Source organism: Rhinatrema bivittatum, chromosome 5, assembly GCF_901001135.1.
Source record: "Rhinatrema bivittatum chromosome 5, aRhiBiv1.1, whole genome shotgun sequence".
NCBI classification, from domain to species: domain Eukaryota; kingdom Metazoa; phylum Chordata; class Amphibia; order Gymnophiona; family Rhinatrematidae; genus Rhinatrema; species Rhinatrema bivittatum.
This window is the reverse complement of record NC_042619.1, coordinates 288,216,949-288,236,074: the sequence shown is the minus strand read 5'-3', so window position 1 is coordinate 288,236,074 and position 19,126 is coordinate 288,216,949. Positions and strand designations below refer to the sequence as shown.

Here is a 19,126-nt window from a genome sequence, read left to right as displayed (position 1 = left end):
AGAACTAATCGGAGAAAGTTCTTTTTCACTCAACGCACAATTAAACTCTGGAATTTGTTGCCAGAGGATGTGGTTAGTGCAGTTAGTATAGCTGTGTTTAAAAAAGGATTGGATAAGTTCTTGGAGGAGAAGTCCATTACCTGCTATTAATTAAGTTGACTTAGAAAATAGCCACTGCTATTAGCAATGGTTACATGGAATAGACTTAGTTTTTGGGTACTTGCCAGGTTCTTATGGCTTGGATTGGCCATTGTTGGAAACAGGATGCTGGGTTTGATGGACCCTTGGTCTGACCCAGTATGGCATATTCTTATCCCATCAGGAATTTAAAGGAGTAATCTATAAATCAGATTCCCAGCAATGCTCCATACCAATACTGCAAGGGAAAAAATTACTCCAATTTATAAAAGGCAGAAGCTAAGTGACCATTCGCCACAATGACACGGTAATAATTAAGTACCCAAGAGTCAGACAATATATCCAATGATAAAAGAAAACCACTGGAATGAAGAACATTGTGTAATTGAGCCCATCGGAACCATTGTGTAACAGAAAGGGAGAAAGTCGAATATATATCTTCAAAGGACATCATTTTATTATCTTGTATTAGCTGAGAACCAAACCAAATCCCAGATGTTTGCCATATCTTCCAATTAATAGGAAATCTATCAATTAGGAAACCGGAATTAAACCAGAGAAATGTAAAAGTGCACCTGGACCACTCAGGAAGATCTTTGGGAAGAATACATTCTAAAGTATTCTAAATTCTAGCAGTGGATACTATGATGGGAACCAAAATGATAAAGGGGATGGAACAGCTCCCCTATGAGGAAAGGCTGAAGAGGTTAGGGCTGTTCAGCTTGGAGAAGAGACGGCTGAGGGGGGATATGATAGAGGTCTTTAAGATCATGAGAGGTCTTGAACGAGTAGATGTGACTCGGTTATTTACACTTTCGAATAATAGAAGGACTAGGGGGCATTCCATGAAGTTAGCAAGTAACACATTTAAAGACTAATCTGAGAAAATTATTTTTCACTCAACGCACAATAAAGCTCTGGAATTTTTTGCCAGAGGAGGTGGTTAGTGCAGTTAGTGTAGCTGGGTTCACAAAAGGTTTGGATAAGTTCTTGGAGGAGAAGTCCATTAATGGCTATTAATCAATTATACTTAGGGAATAGCTACTGCTATTAATTGCATCAGTAGCATGGGTTCTTCTTAGTGTTTGGGTAATTGCCAGGTTCTTGTGGTCTGGTTTTGGCCTCTGTTGGAAACAGGATGCTGGGCTTGATGGACCCTTGGTCTGACCCAGCATGGCAACTTCTTATGTTCTTATGGGAGTAGTTTCACTCAAATATTGTGGGAGCTTTTGGCAATAAAAGAAAAGGCAATGGACTTAACGCCTTCTTTAACGCTAACCAAGTAGGACAAAAATCAAGCTTCAATTGTTCATAGAACCAAAACTGAGCCTGCTAAAGAATAAAAGCTTGATAATAATTTAATAAATAAATAAATAAATGATTTGGGGAAGTTCACACCACCCCATTCCTTACTAGACTTTTAACTTACTTAATGCTATTTTAGGAGGCTTGCCCTTCCATGAAAAGGAAGATAAGATATGGTCCAATCTCTTATAAAAAGACAAAGGAAATAAGACTGGAACCATACGCAACAAATAACTGTTACGTGGGGTTTAAACCATCTTAATAGAATCCAACTGCCCCCACCAGGTAAGGTGTAAAGGAAACCAATGGGAGCACACCTGATGAGCCATAAGTAGTATAGCTGATTCATAATTGGATGACATGGCAGCAGCAACAGATTGGAAAGTTACCCCCCCAAATACTTCATCCCATCACTGGTGATATGAATATGATAACCTTGAAGATCAACAGTAGTCCCATGGACATTCAAAGGCATAGCTTCTGTCTTTTGCCAATTAACCTTATACCTGGAAAAAGAAGAGAGAGAAGAAATAAGATGCAAATCTTATCTCTCCTCCCCATAGTGTAAGATATAATTTTGCATTTCAGTTTCTTATGTTCTTATGACTACTTTTGCAGTCTCCCAAATGAGGGTGAGGGCGTTAACATGGGCACTATTATTTTCTAAGAATAAGTCCCACTTCTTTTGAAAATAGTCTTGAAATCTGAGTTCACTGGCTAAATAATATGGGGAATCTCCATGATGTACCAGGAGTAAATCTGTTTCCCTAATCCAGGTTTAGCTAAACGGGCACATAGTCAAGTATGATGATAACCCTATGTCCTGCAGCCAGTACCTTGGAAAAATGGGAACTCACTAAAAAATAGTCTATTCTGGACAATGAAGGGTGAGCATGAGAAAGGTATATATAATCCCTTTCCAGTGGGTGGAGAAGCCTCCAAGCATCCATCAAATCTGAATGTTCACATAAATAAAGAATTTGTTCCTAAAACCACCTTTTTCTCTAGCATATAGATAAAAGAAGTTGGATCGTTCACACTGTTTAGATTGGCCCATAACCAATCGGTTTCTTTGCTTAATTAGTGGAAAAGAAATCATAGTTTTTGGGGCATAAAACAGTAGGTTGCCCGATTAGATCTGCCTCCAATATTAGAAACTGACCACCTGGGTATTTGATCACCTTTTTGATCAACAAAGAGATGGACTTGGGTGTTAGAACAGCCACTCCTGCTTTTATGGTTATAGCAGAGGCAAACCATACTTTTCCTACCCATCAGCGCTTCAGCTTTTAGTGTTCTAAATCACTGACAAATGTTTCCTATAGCAACATTATATGGGCTTTTTGTTTATTTAATGCGCTCAATATTTTTTTTCATTTTAATTGCTGAATTAATACCTTCCACGTTCCATGTAACAATCATAATTCCAGAACTATGCATTCAACATACTCAAGTATCCTAAATATACGCAATTAGTCACGTACCAGGGTGGGAATCCTCCAACCTAGACCCCCCCCCCCCCCATCCCCACCCACCATAAGCCCAAATACAAAGAACTGCATTTCCCATCAATTCACAAATTAACTAGTCCCACTCATCCATAGAAACCTCACCTCACCTCCCTTTCCCCTATCCTCCATTTCTAATCTCCCAATCCCTAGTAGAACTGTCTCCTCTCTGACCACCCAGGGTAAAAAGATCACATGTTATATGCAGGGTGCCATCTCCTCCAGCCCGGTCCTTGAAGACATTATCATACTGTAATAAAAGTCAACATAATTTGTCACCTTTATAGGCTGGTAATTTGATAATTCCTTAAGTGTTATCCATCAAATTTACAAAAATGAGGACTATCCAGTGCAACTGCTGTGGAGCAGTTGCACTGGATTGAGGGTAATCATATGGAGCATTGAGGGTAATCATATGGAAACTTAAGGCTTGCCCCATTTGTTCAGAACTCTCTACCTTGGAAAAGGAACTGGCTGAAGTTAAAGCTGAATTAGCTTCAATAAAGAAAGTCCCAGCCACTATACATTATTCAGGAATTAATTTCCCATTACCACAGAATAACCAAAAGTCAAGGAAAAAGAGATTTTTACTGTGGGCTCAGGAAGGATAAGACCTGTGACCCACAGACACCCATTATTGACAGCTGTGCAGCCCACAACTCTACCCCCCCCCCCCCAAACTCACACAGGGCATTAAGGAACTCAAAAAACAGTATTACAGTGGGCTCTGGAAGAATTAGACCTGTGATCCGGAGACACACACTGTATAAAGTGCAACAAGTACAAAATGCCTTCTCTGTACTAAATACTGAAGAAGTTCTTGAGAAAAAGATTAAAGTGTTATCTGAAAAGAGAGAAGAAACCCAATGCATACAGAAATTCCAGATCAGAAACCAAAGAACAAAGCTCACTGTGATGGATGACTCTGTCATCAGAGGCACTAATCTTTTCCCTTGCACAAATGCAAAGGGAAAAGTGGATAACAAAACTCAACTAAAGAGGTCACAAAAAGAGTCCAGGAACAGCAGTAAACTGAACGAAGAAAGCTGGAATGAGCTATTGCCCAAACTATGAGCACAAATGCTCATAGTTTGGGCAATAAAATCCCAGATCTGCAAGCCCTAATGGTGGAGGCGGACTTGGATGTTGTTGCTGTCACAGGAACATGGTTTACGGAATCTCATGACTGGGATACAGCAATACCAGGCTATAACTTGTTAAGGAAGGACAGAGAGGATAGGAAAGGGGGAGAAGTGGCTCTTTATGTCAGAAACAATATCCAAGCATCTGAGCTGCAAGGAAGATGGGGCAATGAAGAAGCACTATGGGGCATCCATTTTTATTGGAGTGGTTTACAGGCCTCCAAACCAAAAGGAAAAGCTGGACAGAGATCTGGTTGAAGACATCCAAAAGATGGGAAAGAAGGGAGAAGTGATCGTTGGAGACTTTAATATGCCAGATGTAGACTGGAGAATCCCATCTGCAGAATCTAATAATAATAGAGAAATAGTGGATGCCCTGCAAGTAGCTTTGTTCAAACAAATGGTAATGGAACCCACAAGAGAAGGAGCTATACTCGACTTAGTGCTCACTAATGGAGATAATGTCTCTGTTGTCCAGGTGGGCGCCCACCTCAGCAGCAGTAATCATCAAACGGTATGGTTTAATATCACAAAAAGGATACAGACAAGAAGCACAAAGACCCGAGTTTTGCAGTTCAAAAACATGGACTTTGATGAAATGGGGAAGTACCTGGAGGAAGAACTAAAAGGCTGGGAGAACAAGAGATATGTGGATCAACAGTGGACCAATCTAAAATGAGCAGTTACCAAGGTAACTAATCTATATGTTAAAAAAGTAAAGAAAAGCAAAAGAAAAATGAAACCTATCTTGTTCTCAAAGGAGGTGGCTGAAAAAATAAAGGCCAAAAGAACAGCATTCAAGAAATATAAAAGATCCCAAAGGGAGGAGCACAAAGAAGAATATCTGGTAGAACTGAGAGAGACGAAGAAATTAATCAAGACAGCAAAAAGTCAAGCGGAAGAGAGGATTGCAAAGGACGTAAAGAGAGGTGACAAAACATTTTTCAGATATATCAGTGAAAAGAGAAAAGTTCAAAGTGGTATAGTGAAATTGAAAGCTGGAAAGGATCAATGTGTGGAGAGAGACGAAGTAATGGCAGAAATATTAAACGAATACTTCAGTTCTGTGTTCACTAAAGAGGACCCTGGAGAAGGATCGTCGCTAGTTAACAAGAAACTGGAGGGGAGTGGAGTAGATGTAACTCCATTTACAGTAGAGAATGTATGGGAAGAGCTGGGGAAACTGAAAGTGGACAAAGCCATGGGGCCTGATAAGGTTCATCCCAGGATACTGAGGAAGCTCAGAGATGTGCTGGCGGGTCCGCTGTGTGACCTGTTCAATAGATCCCTAGAAACGGGAGTGGTGCCGAGTGATTGGAGAAGAGCGGTGGTGGTCCCGTTTCACAAGAGTAGGAACAGAGAGGAGGCTGGTAACTACAGACCAGTTAGCCTCACTTCGGTGGTGGGAAAAGTAATGGAGTCACTGTTGAAAGAGAGAATAGTGAACTATCTACAATCTGGTGAATTGCTGGACCAGAGGCAGCATGGATTCACCAGGGGAATATCCTGTCAGACAAATCTGATTGACTTTTTTGACTGAGTAACCAAGGAATTGGATCAAGGAAGAGCACTCGATGTCATCTACTTGGATTTCAGCAAAGCTTTTGATACGGTCCCGCATAGGAGACTGGTGAATAAAATGAGAAGCTTAGGAGTGAGTGCCGAGGTGGTATCCTGGATTGCAAACTGGTTGACGGACAGAAGACAATGTGTAATGGTAAATGGAACTCTCTCTGAAGAGCGAGTGGTTTTAAGCGGTGTACCGCAAGAATTGGTGTTGGGACCGGTCCTGTTCAATATCTTTGTGAGCGACATAGCGGACGAGATAGAAGGTAAGTTTTGTCTGTTTGCGGATGACACTAAGAACTGCAACAGAGTGGACATGCCGGAAGGAGTGGAGAGAATGAGATGGGATTTAAGGAAGCTGGAAGAGTGGTCGAAGATATGTTAGCTGAGATTCAGTGCCAAGAAGTGCAGAGTCATGCATATGGGGAGTGGAAATCCGAATGAATTATATTCGATGGGGGGAGAAAAGCTGATGTGCATGGAGCAGGCGCGAGACCTTGGGGTGATAGTGTCTAATGATCTGAAGTCGGCGAAACAATGTGACAAGGCGATAGCTAAAGCCAGAAGAATGCTGGGCTGCATAGAGAGAGGAATATCGAGTAAGAAAAGGGAAGTGATTATCCCCTTGTACAGGTCCTTCGTGAGGCTTCACCTAGAGTACTGTGTTCAGTTCTGGAGACCGTATCTCCAAAGAGACAGAGACAAGATGGAGGCAATCCAGAGAAGGGCGACCAAAAAGGTGGAGGGTCTTATGAGGAGAGATTGAAGAATCTAAATTTGTACACCCTGGAGGAAAGAAGGAGCAGAGGTGATATGATACAGACTTTCAGATACTTGAAAGGTTTTAATGATCCAAAGACGACGACAAACCTTTTCTGTCGGAAAAAAATCAACAGAACCAGAGGTCACGATTTGAAGCTCCAGAGAGGAAGACTCAGAACCAATGTCGGGAAGTATTTCTTCACGGAGAGGGTGGTGGATGCCTGGAATGCCCTTCCGGAGGAAGTGGTGAAGACCAGAACTGTGAAGGACTTCAAAGGGGCGTGGGATAAACACTGTGGATCCATAAAGTCTAGAGGATGTGAATGAAGAGTGGGTGGCTCGCGGGAATAACGGCTACTACCTGGAGATAATACCCTTATTCAATAAACATACACACTGTTAATGCGACTCCAACATTGCTCTAAGCTTCAATGGCAAGAGGAAATGTGGAAAAAAGGATTTGCATTCACAAAAAAGCGGGGAGTAGCTTGCTTGTTACGGCGGTTACTACCCCAAACCAAATAAGCCTGATACTTCACTTTAATGCATATCCAGCATAGCTCTCTGCTTCAATGGCAGGGGAGAAAGACCGATACTTCACGCATATCCAGCATAGCTCTCTGCTTCAACGGCAGGGGAGAAAGACCGATACTTCACGCATAACCAGCATAGCTCTCTGCTTCAACGGCAGGGGAGAAAGACCGATACTTCACGCATATCCAGCATAGCTCTCTGCTTCAATGGCAGGGGGAATGAAGAAAAGTGGATCTATATACAGACAACCAACAAGGACTGAATTACATAGTCTGGGTAAACAAATAAGCATGGGTGTAGCTTGCTTATTGTGGCGGTTACTACCCCTAACTAATTAAGCTAGATATTTCACTTAGATACAGTTACAACACTGCTCTCTACATTAATGGTGGGGGTGGAAGGGAAATAGAACCAAAAGGTTACTAAGAGCCAAGAGAAACAGATAAGTATGAGGAAAAAAAAAGTTCGAAGCTTGCTGGGCAGACTGGATGGGCCGTTTGATCTTCTTCTGTAGTCATTTCTATGTTTCTATAATAAGTGAAAGTGTGCTGCATAGTAAATTCCGCAACCCATGGCCACAGAATTTTTGGTGAAATTTGCTTTCATCTACACATCTCTTTCCAAAGGATTTTAAGTTCACTGTGTAGAAAGTGCATAATGTTGGCCTAATTTAGTTGCAGCCCTAGTCTTGCCTCAGATGATAAAGAACTAAAAAGATTTAACACCGTGAGTTACATTATAAGTCAAAATGTTATTGTCACTTCATATAGAAGAGTTATCCAAACTAAAAAATAAAAGTGAGTGATTAGGCAAGGTATTGCAAATCAGTGCTCTCCAAGACCCAGAAAATTAAGAACAAAGCACAGGAAATCACAAAGGGGTAAAATGCCCACACAACTCACATAATGGAATCACCAAAGTCAAGGTTTTAGAAAGTGTACAGCTTTACTTTTTCCCATGCAGCTAACCACAAAGCCATTGCTGCGTTATTTTGGCCTTCTCCTCCAATTTTGCTATAAAGGCCTGAGACTCCATTGGAGAACTGAGCCACGTGATGACCCCATTATATGTGACCCACAGTGTGGCCAGGTAAATCAGCATAAACTGAATATTTAGAGATTGTAACTTAGAGCAATCCTGAACAAATTTGCACCAAGGTGAAGCCACTCAGAGTAATCCTGAAGAAACTGAATCTTTTTGTTGTCATGAAGTATCTGCTTCCCCCAGTGCACTACTTGCATAAATAACGATTCACATTTACCTGTTCTAGTCTTCTCATGATTTGATAGATCTCTATCATATCTTCCCTTAGCCATCTCTTCTCCAAACTGAACAACCCTAACTTATTTAGCCTTTTCTGATATGAAGGACCTGTTTCCAGTCTGTCCTTTGCAGCCTAACCCAATGAGTGTGCTCTATGGGCAACTTCCCCCAGTCCACATTGAGGCCTAACTCCCATAGTATCCAGGCCTCAAGGAATCCTTGTAACTCCAGATCAGCTATGCTTTCAGGTAAGCCAATGAAGCATGGGTTGTTTCGCCAAGACTTATTTTCTAGGTCTTCCAATTTGTCTTCATATTTCTGTACCTTCGCCTTAAATGGGTTTTTTTTAATATCTACCTTGATGATGTGAGTGACAACTCGGCTGAGCTGGTAAACTTAAGTTAGCTGGATAAGACTTATAAGGAATGATCAACAGCATGGCTATGCTGCTTGAATATACCTGAAGAAATTGCTAGCTAGCCAGCTAAGTCTTATCCGGCGAACTTTAGACCTGTTATTAAGCAGGTCTGGCTTATCCAGTTAAGTTAATCGAATATTGGCACAAAACGTCCATTTTCTGTCCACCACTTAGCTGGTTAAGTTCTTATCCAGCTAAGTGCCAGCTGCTGAATGGAGCTGGATATTCAGCAACCAACACTTAGCCAAATAAGTTGCCACTTATCCAGCTGAAAATCAGCTTCATTGTGCAGACCAGTGACTCTGACTTTTGCTTCCCAAAGGAAGGACATTATAGTCGTCACCTCCTCTAAGTTATCATAAAGCTTTTCAAATTTCACATCCAGTGCTAGTATCATCTTGGATATGAATTCTGCTATTATGGAATCACTTGGCAGTGAAGCTGCAGTGTCTTCCAACCCTTCTGCCATCTTGGCATCAATTAGTTTTCCCTTCTCCTTACTCTTTTTGTCGATCTAGAGGATATAGCAAGGCAAACACTATACTGTCCAGCTGACTTAGGGTTTAGCAAGCAATAAGAGTTCTCTTTAGTTCACTATATAGTTGAAAAAGGTGTTTAGGATGAGCAAAGCGGGATGGCTTACATGGAGCATTTTTTCATCTTGCTGTCTAACAAGTTCCCTGAACTTGTTCACTTGTACTTTGAAAGATCTGCTTCCAAAGGATCTCCTCTTTAGGCCTCAGTATGTCATGGTCAAGGGGCTTCTCAATGCTATTGCCACTTACCACCCTCAAGTGGATGGAGCGCCAATCTCCATTCATCCTTTAGTACCTAAGTTCATGAAGGGCTGATGGCATGTGAGACCTCTGGTTGCAAAGACACTGGTGCCATGGAATTTCAGTGTCTTGATGCAACTCACGAAGCCTCTCTATCAGCTGTTGAAATCAGCTTCCTTAAAGTTTCTTTCTTGGAAAGTGGAATTTCTAATCACCATCACTTCAGCTATTGGTCATTATTCTCCATACCTACAGTTTTTTCACAACAGGGTAATGCTCCACACTCATACTAAGTTTCTTCCAAAAGTGGTTTATTTATTTCATTTGAATGAAGCCATTGTTTTCCCCGCAATCTTTCCAAGACCGCATGCACATACAGGGGAGAAGACTTTCCTTTCGTTGGCCTATTATCTGAAGAGAACTCACCCACATCGTTGGGCATCTCATCTCCTATGATCCTAGTGTCCTATGTTAGCAGTGTTCAAATGTATGTTCAACTGGCTAGCGGACTATCACACATTGCTGTAATGAAGCTGGTCTTCAGATCACAGACTCTGCCAAGGCTCATCAAGTGATAGCCATGGCTATCTCAGTGGCTCGCCTGAAAGCCATCTCAATTGAAGACATTTGCGAAGGTACAACTTGGCTGTCAGTTCACACCTTCATTTCCCACTACTGTCTAGACATTCTCTTGAGAAGTGACAGTAACTTTGGGCAATCATTTTTTTTTTTTTGCAGCCTGTCCACTTTCCTTGGGAGATCTGGTTTGCCTTTTCAGTAAGTGTTCCATTATGGACCTGTCAACTGGGGACTCTCCATGTGTCTTGGTTAATTCAGCCCTGTTTGTTGACAAAGCAAGTTTTTTTAGTGTAAACAGGGTTCTTTGTAGATTGCAGGATGACCTAGCCATGCTTAATACCTGCCGACCTCCCTGGAGAGTCCACTAACGAAATTTAAGCTCTACAGTCGACTGGGGGAGCTCACGAGACAGTGCACACGAGAATTCTCCCATGCATGCTCATTAATAAAACTTTACTGAGCTAGAGAGGTGGGTCCATTCGGTGCTATTGGTTGATGGGTAACCACATGTCATGGCTAATTGATCCTGATGTCTACAGGGAGCCCCATTTGTGGTAAGAAACCTTTTTTTCTCTGATTTGTTTTAAGCGTTCTACCTATTAGCTTCATGGAGTGTCTCCTAGTAATTAATCCTTTCCAATAGTGCTATCTCCTAATTACCTGGTCCACCCCACTTGAGACTGTATACACCTCTTTCATGTTTTCTCTTAGCCCTCAGCGAGGTTAATGTTTCTGAAAGGGTCGTCTTCTTGGACTTGCCCAAGGGTTTTTCTTAAACATAAAATTATGTATACATTGTTCACACAAAAAAGTATTTTGGATGTTTAGAGAATTCATTCTTTTGATGGGTAGATTTCTTACATGGTACTTTTTAAGTGTGCTGTATTGTGGTTTATCTGGAAAAATTATAGGTCTCCTTTCGGTAATCAATACTGTATTAAAATATAAAAGTATAATGCATTAAAGATATTTTATTTTTATTTTATATTTTTAGGTACACGAATACCTCAGAAGTAAACTTTGTTCACTATATGAGAATGACTGCATTTTTGACAAATTTGAGTGCTGTTGGAATGGCTCTGACAGGTATTGTCACATTTTTCTTTGTGTATAGTCTATACATATTTAAAAGTTTAGCATTACCAAAGAGTGACTGCTCTACAGTGAAATTAGTTTTGATATTTGGCTGCAATTAAGCTATTTTAACAAGTTGTTTTGACCAGGAGCCAAGTAACATAATGGATTACATTTTCATTTGTGTACCTGCTTTTTATCCTAAAAGTAATGTGATGTTTAATCTTTTGTTCAAAGACATGGAATTTCCCGTGACTTGCTCTTTCAGTCCAGCATACTTTGGTTTAAAATGGATCTGTTGATGTCTTTCGTGTACTATTCTATTATTGGGAAAAGAATTTATGAATGAAAGTGTTTCATTAGTTTCCATTTATTCTTCATGTACACAATGTCTTGAGTATAATTTTTGTGTGTTTATATGGATATTTTAAACAAATTGATGTGAGAAATGTCATCTTCAAAGGAATCCAAATTAACTTTCAAAAGTAACTTTTTTCTTTGCATCTGGAGTAAATAATCATAATTTAATTTTTTGTGACAGGATTAACTATAATTGGTTGCATTTATGCTGTCATTATATAATACTCAGCTATTGATGGTAAAGTTTGTGATTGACTATTCAGTGTGGGGTGTGAATATATGTGAGAACCTTCATGTGTACAGACCATTTCATATTTTTGAATTGTGAGTTTGAGTATCTATCTAGAAATTACAAGGCATACATAAAATAATCCTAGGGCAAAAAGCCTACAAGGACAGGGAGAGTCCAAAGGTCAAAAATAGATCTTATTCCACATTAAATTAAAAAAGAAAATATAGAAGGTATTCATATTACAGACTCGACATCAACAATGGGGAAGCTGCATTCTAATTCTATATATCACAAATGCTAGGGAACAATAGAGGTAATTAACAAATGTTCACTTATCTACAAAGAACACAAGACAAATGTAGGTATCACAATGTACAAAACTTGATTCACACTATGCATTTATACTTCAATGAATAAGCCACTACATATGTATTATGACCAAATAAATGGTCTATTTAGGGATGGTAACTTTAAAATGAGCACGCGTACACCCGCATTTGTATATATGACATGCGAGTTCACATATGCAGGAATCTTAAATTGTCTGCGCAAGTACACATGTATGATTTAAAATACACCTAGCACACATATGTGCGCTCTTAATTTTAAGCGGTTGTACGAGCAAATTTTATTCGCGTTTCTTCCTTGTTGAATTTAACACTCATAGCTAATCAGATTTTAAAACATGTGTGCATAAGGAAATAGCCAGTTTGACCAGTTAGTCCACCAGCTGGCCCAGTCTGGCTCTAGATCATCCAGACCCCTCAGGTTCATCAGCCTGCATTGTCCCCGGTTTACCTAGATCCTACACCCAGTCATTTTAGGCTTAAAATTAGTTTTTTTCAGACTTAACACCCCATCAAGAGCAGAGGTAAATAAGCACGGATAGCAGCCAACTCACACTATGGACGTGGGATTTAAAATCCATATTTCCACGTATAATTGACCCTGCCCCTTTTTTCCACACTTTGGATTGCTTACACACCTGTGTATATGTGTGTAATTGGGCAGTTTTAAAATATAAGTTGCTCAAGATTGGCCCAGATACTCATATATATGGGCCTTTTAATGTGAGTAACTCTTTTAAGTTCACCCCTTAGTGTGCAAATGACAAACAGTTGGATGGAAAAATGTATGTTGTAATGTATTCTCCCAGCTTTTCTTTTAGATTCTTTTGAATCTGATGCTTAAGACAGCATGTAGTGTTTTCTTCTTGTATATGCTGTAGATCTTCAGCTTCTATCTGAAGGACTTGCAGTATAAACATTGTATATTTTTTTCTTTAATGTTTTATATTTAGTTTTTTTAACCAGTTTAGATCTTTGGACTCTCCTTGTCCTTATTGGAAGTTTAAGTTCTAAAAAATAAAGTAAGATTAATAAAACACACCAGCAATCTTCATCTCAATGTGGTGACATTAAGCAGAAATATTGCAGTATTCCAAGAAATTTGATTTAATTGCAACAGGAAGGATCATAATAATTAGATGCTGATATCTTATCTTTTTCCAGTAACTCAGTAGTATTGTTCCTTATTCAATAGAGACAAACTTTATAGTAACACAGAGGTAATGTGCACTATTTTATCATCTACTTGGTTTTTGCCATGGACACGTAAGACATATTCCATCATACAAGTGGGTAATGTCATCTGATGGTGCCATCCTCGACTAAACTCAGAAATAGAAGTCTTTTCTGAGCATGTATGTGCGTTCCCATACAGCACTGTATGTGAGTCACATTTTTTCTTCGGCAAGATTGAAAGTACCCATTTCTCTCCTCTCTAAAGAGTCGCCCATATTTTTTTGTTTTTTTGATTCTTATAGCTGGTTTTCTCTTTGGTTACTTTTTCTTATTTTTCTTTCTCGAGTTCCTTCAAAAAAAGAAAAAAATTAGACTAGTCAGCTCTCATCTTGTCAAGAAAGAAGCTTTTTTAAACATTATTTAAAGTGTGACTTCAAAATGTTGAGTTTAGATTTTTACAGCTGCTGCCTTGGTCTGTCTCATGACTCTACCAACTGCTTAGTGTTTGGTCATACATCTCTGTGGACCCTTACTCACAGGGATCTTAAATGTAATAATCATTACTTTAATTTGCTGATAACCTAGAAGAAAAGTAGCAAAATGTCTGAGGGACTAGTACCTTAGTCCTCTAGGTCAGAGTCATTGTGATTTGGCACCCCAAATCTCCCAAAGTTCAGTGCAAAGCCAGCTCTTCCAATTTCACGCAGAAGCACCACAGCGCTGCCTTGGAAAGTTTCTGTGCCAAGACACCTCCAGTGCAGAAGTTTTTGGTGCCATTAAGAAAATTCACCTTAGCATAGAACATCTCCATGCCAATATCTGTTATTGTTGAAGAGGATGTTGGGGAGGTACAAGAACTGGAGAAGATTTTCATGGGTAATGATTCAGATGGACTGAACCAAATCACGGTGAACCTAGAAGATGTGGTAGACCTGATTGACAAACTGAAGAGTAGTAAATCACCTGGACCGGATGGTATACACCCCAGAGTTCTGAAGGAACTAAAAAATGAAATTTCAGACCTATTAGTAAAAATTTGTAACCTATCATTAAAATCATCCATTGTACCTGAAGACTGGAGGATAGCAAATGCAACCCCAATATTTAAAAAAAGCTCCAGGGGCGATCCGGGAAACTACAGACCAGTTAGCCTGACTTCAGTGCCAGGAAAAATAGTGGAAAGTGTTCTAAACATCAAATCACAGAACATATAGAAAGACATGGTTTAGTGGAACAAAGTCAGCATGGCTTTACCCAAGGCAAGTCTTGCCTCACAAATCTGCTTCACTTTTTTGAAGGAGTTAATAAACATGTGGATAAAGATGAACCGGTAGATGTGTACTTGGATTTTCAGAAGGCGTTTGACAAAGTTCCTCATGAGAAGCTTTTAGGAAAAGTAAAAAGTCATGGGATAGGTGGCGATGTCCTTTCGTGGATTACAAACTGGCTAAGAGACAGGAAACAGATTAGGATTAAATGGACAATTTTCTCAGTGGAAGGGAGTGGGCAGTGGAGTGCCTCAGGGATCTGTATTTGGACCCTTACTTTTCAATATATTTATAAATGATCTGGAAAGAAATACGACGAGTGAGATAATCAAATTTGCAGATGATACAAAATTGTTCAGAGTAGTTAAATCACAAGCAGATTGTGATAAATTGCAGGAAGACCTTGTGAGACTGGAAAATTGGGCATCAAAATGGCAGATGAAATTTAATGTGGATAAGTGCCAGGTGATGCATATAGGGAAAAATAACCCATGCTATAATTACACAATGTTAGGTTCCATATTAGGTGCTACAACCCAAGAAAGAGATCTAGGCATCATAGTGGATACTTTGAAATCATCGGTTCAGTGTGCTATGGCAGTCAAAAAAGCAAACAGAATGTTGGGAATTATTAGAAAGGGAATGGTGAATAAATGGAAAATGTCATCATGCCTCTGTATCGCTCCATGGTGAAGACCGCACCTTGAATACTGTGTATAATTTGAGACCGCATCTCAAAAAAGATATAATTGTGATGGAGAAGGTACAGAGAAGGGCGACCAAAATGATAAAGGGAAGGGAACAGCTCCCCTATGAGGAAAGCCTAAAGAGGTTAGGACTTTTCAGCTTGGAGAAGAGACGGCTGAGGGGGGATATGATAGAGGTGTTTAAAATCATGAGAGGTCTAGAATGGGTAGATGTGAATCCGTTTTTTACTCTTTCGGATAATAGAAAGACTAGGGGGCACTCCATGAAGTTAGCGTGTGGCACATTTAAAACTAATCGGAGAAAGTTCTTTTTCACTCAACGCACAATTAAACCCTGGAATTTGTTGCCAGAGATTGTGGTTAGTATAGCTGTGTTTAAAAAAAGATTGAATAAGTTCTTGGAGGAGAATTCTATTACCTGCTATTAATTGAGTTGACTTAGAAAATAGCCGCCGCTATTACTAGCAATGGTAACATGGAATAGACTTAGTTTTTAGGTACTTGCCCGGTTCTTATGGCCTGGATTGGCCACTGTTGGAAACAGGATGCTGGGCTTGATGGACCCTTGGTCTGACCCAGTATGGCATGTTCTAATGTGTAAGTTTCCTAACATGTGGCTAGATGGATTCAGGACCAGTGAGTTATGCACCTCCACCAGCAGATAGAGTCGGAGCAAACTGTCATCACAGTATATATAGTCCTGCCGCAACATCAGCCTGCCAGCATTCTCCGTCTCCAGCAAATGGTGGATGTGCATTTCCCTATTGGAGATTGCTTCAAAATTTAGAGGAGAATTAATAGGAACTTTGAATTGCCCCACTCTCCTGTGGTGATACCTAATGGTCCTTCCCCCATTTGAGAATTTCTGAGGTGATTTCCCCGGTCCCTCAGATGAGTGCCTTGATCTAGTAACTGGTTCTTCAGCTGGCGTGGACTTTGCTGATTTAAGCAGCTGAAAAGCAGTGGGTGCAGGAAGTTAAGCATGACAGTGACGGTATATGCCCTCTCCCCCTGTAGCTGGGAAGGCTGAGCTCGGGTAAGTTTAAAAAAAAAAAAAAGTCAGAGACAGAGTAGAGGGGCTGTTGTAGGACTTCCTCTGGTTTCCATACTCTGTGCACCACTCCAATGTTTGTTCCAGCTGCTCCCATGGGAGGTTAATAAATATATTAAAAAGCACAGGACCAAGTACAGATCCCTGAGGCACTCCACTGTTTACCCTTTTCCACTGGGAAAACTGACCATTTAATCCTACTCTGTTTCCTGTCTTTTAACCAGTTTGTAATCCACGAAAGGACGTTGCCTCCTGTCCCATGACTTTTTAGTTTTCTCAGAAGCCTCTCATGAGGGACTTTGTCAAACGCCTTCTGAAAATCCAAATACACTACATCTATCTGTTCACCTTTATCCATGTGCTTATTAACCTCTTCAAAAAAATGAAGCAGATTTGTTAGGCAAGACTTCCCTTGAGTAAATCCATGTTGACTGTATTTGTGTTCCATTAAACCATGTCTTTCTATATGCTGTATGATTTTGATCTTTAGAATAATTTCCACTATTTTTCCCAGCACTGAAGTCAGACTCACTGGTCTGTAGTTTCCCGGATCGCCCCTGGAGCCCTTTTTAAATATTGGGGTTACATTGGCCACCCTCCAGTCTTCAGGTACAATGGATGATTTTAATGATAGGTTACAAATTTTAACTAATAGATCAGAAATTTCACTTTTTAGTTCCTTCAGAACCCTAAAATGCATACCATCCGGTCCAGGTGATTTGCTACTCTTTAGTTTGTCAATCTGGCCTACTATATCTTCCAGGTTAACTGTGATTTGGTTCAGTTCATCTGACTCATCACCGTTGAAAACCATCTCCAGAACTGGTATCTCCCCAACATCCTCATTAATAAACACAGAAGCAAAGAATTCATTTAGACTTTCTGCAATGGCCTTATTTTCCCTAAGAGCCCCTTTAACCCCTCGGCCATCTAATGGTCCAACAGACTCCCTCACAGGTTTCTTGCTTCGGATATATTTAAAAAAGTTTTTATTATGAGTTTTTGCCTCTATGGCCAAATTCATTTCAAATTCTCTCTTTGCCTGTCTTATCAATGTTTTACACTTATCTTGACAATGCTTATGCTTTATCCACCACATTCCCTTTCCGTTTTGTATTTTCACTTTAAAACCTCCCCCACCCTCTAGATGCCTCTCAGCCACACCTCACACACACACACACACCCCTTCCATTCAGTCATACCCCCTCCCCTTCCCTCCCTAAACCCTTGGAACCAGTCCCAACATAGGAAATGCAAAAACCCCAGTATACATATGGGGAGTACATAAACCTGGAAAAAGAAATGTTATCATAGAACATTTCATAAGGCGCATAGATTATATCTACCCCTCTTAGAACTGCTATTGTGAGGATCCACACCATTGATTAGAAACCCATAGCAAGCAGACTATCCTGAAAATCTTAAAATAGGAGTGTAGAAAAGGATACCCAGCAGGCGCAGTATGCATCCCCATGCCTGCTGGTGCCCATTTTAGAGTCAAGCCATTCCATCTGCAACATCAAGACCATTCTATGAAGCCAGGATTCAGAGGTAGGCATCTCTTCCCCAGCCCAATTCTGTAAGGTACATGTACATGCTAACTGAAGAGCCAGGTATGCAAATCGCTCCCCTCCTGCCTTACCACAAGTGGAAAGTAGGCAGTCATCACCAAGTAATTGGACTTTGCCTGATTTAGGAATCATCAAACCAGTACATTGTCAAATGGATGCAAGCATAGCATTCCAAAAATTATTAAGCTTCTAAACAAGTCAGAAACCGATGAATTAAAGATCCAGTGATCTCATTACATTTTATTCACATAGGGGTTGGTGCCAACTTCATTTGATATTTGTTGACATCATCTAGAAAGGGATGGTGGAGCAATTTAAATTTAATTTCCCTCAAACTAGAGTCAACAACATTAGAGTTTAACATTTTAAAGTATTTAGACATAGATGCTTTGGAAATATCTGCACAATACTCTTTAACTAAGACCACAAATTTCCCATATTCATGTTATTATGTTATCTTTACTTTTGCACTGTTTTGTTGACCTACAACCTTTCTAACTCGATTGGTTTGTTTTATTACTGTTTTTATTTTTTACTCTCATTTTTATGTTTGCATTTTTTAATTATATATGTGATTTTAGTTTGCAAACCATTTAGACCATATTATGTATAAACGGTATATAAGAAACTTTTAAATAAATAAGTAGCAAGAGGAGTAAGGTGTTGGTATTGTGAGTGTTGTTTACAGAACTTATGCCACGCAGAGATAATGTTCCGCTGGGCAGATATTTCCTGAAGTTTATGAGCAAGAGATCTTTCGTAAAGGCAGTAACTCCCCATTTAAAAGTACCCAGATAGTGTTGGGCCTGAAGGTATGCAAATAACTGCCTGGGAGAGATCAGAAACAACTGACATAGCATAGTAAAAGAAAGAAAGAACTATTGACCAAGCTTCTTCATATAGGATATGGATAATTCCCAACTTTGCTCACTGTTGAAAAGTACTGGCATATTCTATACCTGGAGAAAAACCACTGTTGCCCAGGAACGGCAACGGTAAAGACCGTTTGCTCACAGAAACTCCCCCCCCCCCCCCCCCCCCCCCCGTTTCCTCAACCAGGCCTGTACACAAGGTAGTATTAGGAGGGGGTTCGAGGAGACCAATCTGCAAATTTCTTGAACCAAAGAATGAATTAAATACAATGGAGAGACGAAGGAAACAGGATATTGTCAATTAATCCAGGCTCATAAAAAGCAGATTTACCAGAAATCACTCTCCCATGAACCGCAATTGACAGGCTACATTATAAAACCTTAAGTTAGGAAAGTCAATGGCCCCTGCCTCCTTGGCGCCCATAAGTTTGGCCATACTTATCCTTGCCCCCTTACCATTCTAAAGAAAAGTTTGGA

General features: G+C 40.0%; 1 protein-coding gene across 4 annotated transcripts in view; it reads left to right on the top strand.

The window, feature by feature from the left end:
* PPP2R2A (protein phosphatase 2 regulatory subunit Balpha) overlaps nt 1-19,126 on the top strand; it is a 247,466-nt gene that overhangs the window by 213,768 nt on the left and 14,572 nt on the right. For all 4 annotated transcript variants that reach the window (XR_003857077.1, XM_029604089.1, XM_029604090.1 and 1 more), the window contains one exon: nt 10,986-11,077. Coding sequence is in view for 3 of the 4 variants with exons in the window: in XM_029604089.1 (XP_029459949.1) it covers nt 10,986-11,077 (92 nt within the window). In the remaining variant the exon portion in view is untranslated. Of the gene's footprint in view, nt 1-10,985; nt 11,078-19,126 lie in introns of those variants that run through there.